At 48.7% G+C, this 6,066-nt stretch overlaps 1 protein-coding gene across 4 annotated transcripts in view; it reads left to right on the top strand.

Moving 5' to 3' along the window:
* Positions 1 to 6,066, top strand: part of Vash2 (vasohibin 2) — a 35,264-nt gene that overhangs the window by 7,919 nt on the left and 21,279 nt on the right. For all 4 annotated transcript variants that reach the window (XM_026779684.1, XM_026779685.1, XM_005348866.2 and 1 more), the window contains exon 3: positions 1,520 to 1,608. In XM_026779684.1, the coding sequence (XP_026635485.1) occupies positions 1,520 to 1,608 (89 nt within the window). The remainder of the gene's footprint in view (positions 1 to 1,519; positions 1,609 to 6,066) is intronic.

Genomic DNA, 6,066 nt, shown 5'->3' with positions numbered 1-6,066 from the left:
GCGTGCCCACAGGGCCAGGCTCATGCTCACAGTTGGGTCTGTGTGCATGCGTGTCCACAGGGCCGGGCTCATGCTCACAGTTGGGTCTGTGTGCGTGCCCACAGGGCCGGGCTCATGCTCACAGTTGGGTCTGTGTGTGTGCATATCCACAGGGCCGGGATCATGCTCACAGTTGGCCTGTGTGTGTGCGTGTCCACAGGGCCGGGCTCATGCTCACTCACAGCCCCTTGGCTGGAATATACCAAGTGTGGCTGCTTCCCTTCCAGCTGAGGGGACAGTTTCTGTGGATTTAGGATGCCTCAGAGCCAAGGTTGAGTAGAGGCACAGAGAGGAAACTATCAACAGGGAATGTCTGTGGAAATGGTGCACAAGTGGGGGAAGAGTGGGCTACCCCATGCTCAGGGTGGGCTATCCCGTGCTCGGCGTGGGCCACCCCACACTCAGGGTGGGCTACCCCATGCTCAGGGTGGGCTATCAACCTCATGCTCTGTGTGGGCCACCCCATGCTCAGGGTGGGCCACCCCATGCTCAGCGTGGGCTATCCCATGCTCAGAGTGAGCTACCCCATGCTGAGCTTGGGCCACCCCATGCATGCCTAACGCTCCGTGCCCATCCCTTACCGTGCCTGGCTCTGCGGCCCAGCCAGGCTGGCCCCATTCTATCAGCTGTTTCACTAGCAGCTTCCCCTTCCACTTGCAAAGCTGGTCCTGTTTTCTCCAAGGATGAGACTAATCTTTCCTTTCACCAGTTCTACATCTTTGAAGAAGCTAATGCCTAGAGGAGACTCCTCCCTTAATCCTGCATTCATAGGGACCAAGTTCCTTAGTCACCAATGACAAAGCCCACCACAGACGTGGAGACGACAAGGAGTCAGTGGAGATAAACAAGCGTAATGTGTTCCTGTCTGGCTGGTGTCCTGGTGTCGGGAGTGGTTGGGTTTAGTGCTGACTGTAGGCACTTGGGGGAGGAGAGTTGTCTGGGCTGCCATGAGGGTGCCTCATGAGGCAGGGGCACAGCACTTACCTGGGGAGGTGTGTAGTGTGGAGAAATGGTACACATGGCTGGTACCCATTCTTCTGTAGTTATTTATCTTGGGAGCCAGTTGTCTCATGTCCTGTGTCCACGATGCTTAAGAGGGGAGCACGTATAATGGGGTCACTGTTAGCCAGGCTGCAGAAGGGACCATGTGCTAAAAAATTTAAGAATGGGTGTCCTAGGTCAGTCTCTGGGATGTTCCACAGGACATGGTCCCTGGCCTCAAGAAGGCAATGTCCCCATAGAGAAGGCAACTCTGTTTGATAGAGTGGCGTATGTTTGGAGGGGGCCTAGAGGGCCCGTCAATGGTGGACAGGTATCTTAGGAGGGAGATGCCGTGGGGGACGGGCCATGGCTGCTGGTGACGACACCAAATGTGTGCTCACAGGGGCAGCTCTCCCTTGAGTCCAGCCCCATGCCCTGCTCTAGGAGCTGTGCTCCAAGCGACTCAATAACAGGAGCCCCCGTCTCTTTCTCTCTGTAGCCTTCAATTCCCCAGGTCCCAAACTACAGGCTGTCCATGACGATCCCAGACTGGCTCCAGGCCATCCAGAATTACATGAAGACACTACAGTATCCTTTCAGTCAGGGGCTGGGCACCCCTGACAAGGGATGGGCATGGTGATCACAAGCTTAGTGGCATGTCTGTCACCAGCTGGTTTGCCAGAGCTCTGGTAGGCTGGAAGATGTTGGAAGGGCACCCTTGGGAGAGAGCTTGCGGCACTCAGGCTAGCAGAGTACATCATGCAGCGATCAGAATGATCAGGGCTTGTCCCTCAAACGGCGGTAAGGTTGATCCACGGTGAGCTCTTGACTTCTCCTTTTCTGCTTCCCTGTCTTTTCCTCTGCCTTCCCTGGCATCCCCTCTTCTTTCCATTCCTTCTGTTTTTTTCCACTTCTTGATTGTCTTTGTTCCCTTCTTTTCCTACCTTTCCTTCTCCTTTTCCCCCCAGAAATGACAGGATAAAAAGGGTAGATCATTGAATCTACTTTTAAACTAAAAAGCAACTACTAGTCTTAAGTATTTTACATTGATACGGATTTTTGTATGTCGATACAAATTTAAGGATCACTTCTGGTATTTTATTAGGCACAGGAGTTAGATGGGGAGCCGGCTTCGGTGTGCTTTCTGGTTGACTCTGCAGAGAGGTCCCTGCCATGTCAGCTTGCTTTCTGCTTGCTCCTCCCTAACTCTGAGGCTGAGAGGACTTGAGGAAGCAGGAAGCCTCTGCCACAGGCGAGAATGATTGTGCCTCTTCCGAAGGGATCAGACACGATACCTTCCAGGGCTCAGTGCACCCCAATAGATTACTTGATTAGCATCCCTGTTTCTGCTTCATAGGTCATCACCTTCCTATGCAGCACCTTTCTCCTGGAGTCCTGACTCCTCCTCAGGAGAGAGAGACTGGCAGCCCCAGACCCTACCAAGGTTATTGGGTGTTGCTGCTGACCTCCAAACGAAGACCCTACATGGATTGCCAGTGGTGGTTGAGGGGCATGGACTCAGGCTCGAAGAGCTGTCCTTTTTCAGTGGTCACTTACTTCATCACCGAACGCTCCAGGTGACCTGAAGTTAGAGCAGCTCTCACTTCTGTCTAGGAGGATGAGCCTGGCTGAGCTGCATCACGAGGGACAAATTTGCATGTGTTTTGCATATCATTTTCTCCCACTGATAGAAAAGTTGTCACACATATCCTGGCTTTGTCCTCATCATTGCTCTTGAAGGGTCCTCTTTTTGCTTTTCCTCTGACCCATTAATGATGGCCATTACCCAAGATTACTGACCACAGAGTAGACAGAGGAAAGTACAAGGGAGAATAGGAGACCAGGTCATCAGGCCTTTGGGGCCATGATCAAGGGAGGAAGAAGAGCAACCCTTCTATTTCTGACCTGGTGTCTAGTTCCTTGGGTGCCTGACTGTGTAGCTGGAGTCTTTTCTGACCCACCTGCCAGTCCTACAGCCACTTATAAAATACTCATTCAGAGGCTTAATATTAATTGTAATTGTTTGGCCGACAGCTCAGCTTATTACTGGTTAGCTCTTACATTTAAATTAACCCATTTCTGTTAATATATATATCACCAGGTGACCCGTGGCTTACCAGTAATGCATCTCACTCCTCCAGTGTCTCTCTCCTTCTGGTGTCTCTCTCCTTCTTTCTCCCCATATCTCTGGTTGGATTTCCCACCCAGCTACATTCTGCTCTGCCATAGGCTAAAGCACCTTTGTTCTTCAACCAATAAAAGCAACACTTATTCACAGCATACAGAAGGACATCCCACACCATGACTGCTTGACCTTGACATAGGTGGCAGGATCTGGGGACTGCCTAGGGCCATAGCTGTAGATGGATTTTTCTGTCCTGCCAGCCAGCTCCCAAATAATGACATGGAGACTTTCTTATTCATTATGAAAGCTTGGCCAAGAGTTTAAGTTTGTTTCTAACTAGCTCTTATAACTTAAATTAACTGATTTTTATTTACTTTCTGCCTCATGGTTATACTAACTATACTCTGTACTGCCCATCCTGCTTCCTCTGAGTCCTGGTGTCTACTTGCCACTCCACCCTTCTTCCCTATGCTCTCTCTGCCCCCCAAATTCTGCCTAACTATTGGCCATTTGGCTTTTTATTAAACCAATCACAGTGAAATATCTTCACACAGTGTAAAGGAATATTCCACAACACATACCTAACTATACATGTGCTCGGATGTCAGTGGTGTTTTGATGAACCCAGCCCTGCCTTCTCCTGGAACAGTGAAGGGCTGTGCTGGCCTTTGTGTGTGTTTGGAAAGGGAGCCCGTGGCTTTGCGAGACACAGGAAGCCTGCCCAGGAGCTCTATGCAAAGGCACAGGAAAGGCTAGAGAGAAACTTCCAGAAGCTAAGCTACCAACCACAAGGAATTTAGAGAAGATTGCCAGACAATTTTCTATTACTTAATTATGGATTAATCTTACTTTTTAGAAACTGAATTCTACTTTAAATGTACTGGGAACATTTGTTTGAGCACTGTTTGAGCAAAATCTTTGATAGAGTAAAAAAGTACCACTTCACAATAAGAGCCCCTTGTTTTTTCTTTTACCCCTAAGAATTTTTAATATCTTATTTTAGAAATGCCAGGCCAGCCTATACTGTTATGAACATGGCCCAGGTCAGTCGCTCCTAAGGTGTACTAGTTCATATCACCCCTGGTCCTGACAGTGTTGTTTCCAATCCTGTAGACAGAAGTTTCTGTCCTGCTCAGTCCCACAGCCATTCAGTCACAAATAAACACACAGAGCTTATATTAATTATAAACTGTTTTGCCTGTTGCTCAGGCTTACTAATAACTAGCTGTGACAACTTAAATTAACCCATAATTCGTATCTATGTTTAGCCGTGTGACTTGGTGCCTTTCCTCAGTAAGGCATTTTTTTTTTTTTTGGTTTTTCGAGACAGGGTTTCTCTGTGGTTTTGGAGCCTGTCCTGGAACTAGCTCTTGTAGACCAGGCTGGTCTCGAACTCACAGAGATCCGCCTGCCTCTGCCTCCCGAGTGCTGGGATTAAAGGCGTGCGCCACCACCGCCTGGCAGTAAGGCATTCTTATCTTGCTCCTTTGCACCTGGCTAACGAATGCATCTCTGCCTTTCCTCTTCCCAGAATTCTCCTAGTGTGGTCACCCTGCCTGTACTTCCTGCCTGCCTATTGGCCAATCTGTTTTATTAAACCAACACGAGTGACAAATCTTTACAGTGTACAATGAGCATGATCCCATAGCACAATCCAGCAGTCAGAAGTGGGGCAGGAAGTCATGAGCAATGGCCTACGACTGTATTCTGCTTTTGAGCCACAGGCTCTTTGTTTATCTGTGCCCTTCGTCTGGGCAGTGTGAGGTGTGACCACCCTCCAAGCCGCTTGTGTCACTGGGACACATAGTGAGTCCTACACAGCCCACTGGATACAGCAGCTCTGGGAGAGCAAAGTCGCTCTTCGTCTGCATCCCCCCAGCACACAGTTTACAAACAGGTTTTTGTTTGAAGCAAATGAGTAAAACATATAAATTAAGTTAAACTCAAAAAAATTCAAAATTATGTCTCAGAAAGCATGACATGAGGGGGTATTTGGTGGTATAGCTCTGGAGAACTGGGCAGTCAGTCAGAATCGGGATGTGGAAAGTAGTTGCCATCTGTTTAGATTAGTGGTGTCAAGTGTTGGTGTGAAATAAGTGATGTGTTCTTAAGTTATTTGTGCTATTGAAAAGTCTTGCTGCCATTCATCCACTCTTCCATCTTTTCTTCCATACACTGATACATCAGTCATCCCATACATACATATGTATACCATATATACATCCTTTTGTCCACCTATCCACCTATCCATCCATCTATCCTTCCATCCATATATCCATCCATCCATCCATCCATCCATCCATCATCCATCCATCCACCCATCCATCTATCCATCTACTCATCCATCCATCCATCCATCCATCCACCTACCTGTCTCTCCATCCACTCACCCATCCATCCATCTATCCTTCCATCCAAATATCCATCCAGCCTTCCATCCATATATCCACCCAACTTTCCATCCATCCATCCATCCATCCATCCATCCATCCATCCACCTACCCATCTCTCCATCCACTCATCCATCCATCCATCTATCCATCTATCCATCCATTCACCCACCCACCCATCCATCTATCCTTCCATCCAAATATCCATCCATCCTTCCATCCATCTATCCATCCATCCTTCCATCCACCCAACTTTCCATCCATCATCTATCCATCCATCCATCCATCCACCCACCCACCCATCCATCTATCCTTCCATCCATCTATCCATCCATCCATCCACCCATCCATCCATCCATCCTTCCATCCATCCATCCACCCATCCATCCATCCATCCACCCATCCATCCATCCATCCACTCATCCATCCATCCATCCATCCACCCATCCATCCATCCATCCATCCACCCATCCATCCACCCATCCATCCATCCATCCACCCATCCATCCATCCACCCACCCATCCATCCAT

Source organism: Microtus ochrogaster, chromosome 6 (genome assembly GCF_000317375.1).
Source record: "Microtus ochrogaster isolate Prairie Vole_2 chromosome 6, MicOch1.0, whole genome shotgun sequence".
NCBI classification, from domain to species: Eukaryota; Metazoa; Chordata; class Mammalia; order Rodentia; family Cricetidae; genus Microtus; species Microtus ochrogaster.
Note: the sequence above shows the minus strand (reverse complement) of the source record. Positions and strands in the feature narration are given on the sequence as shown.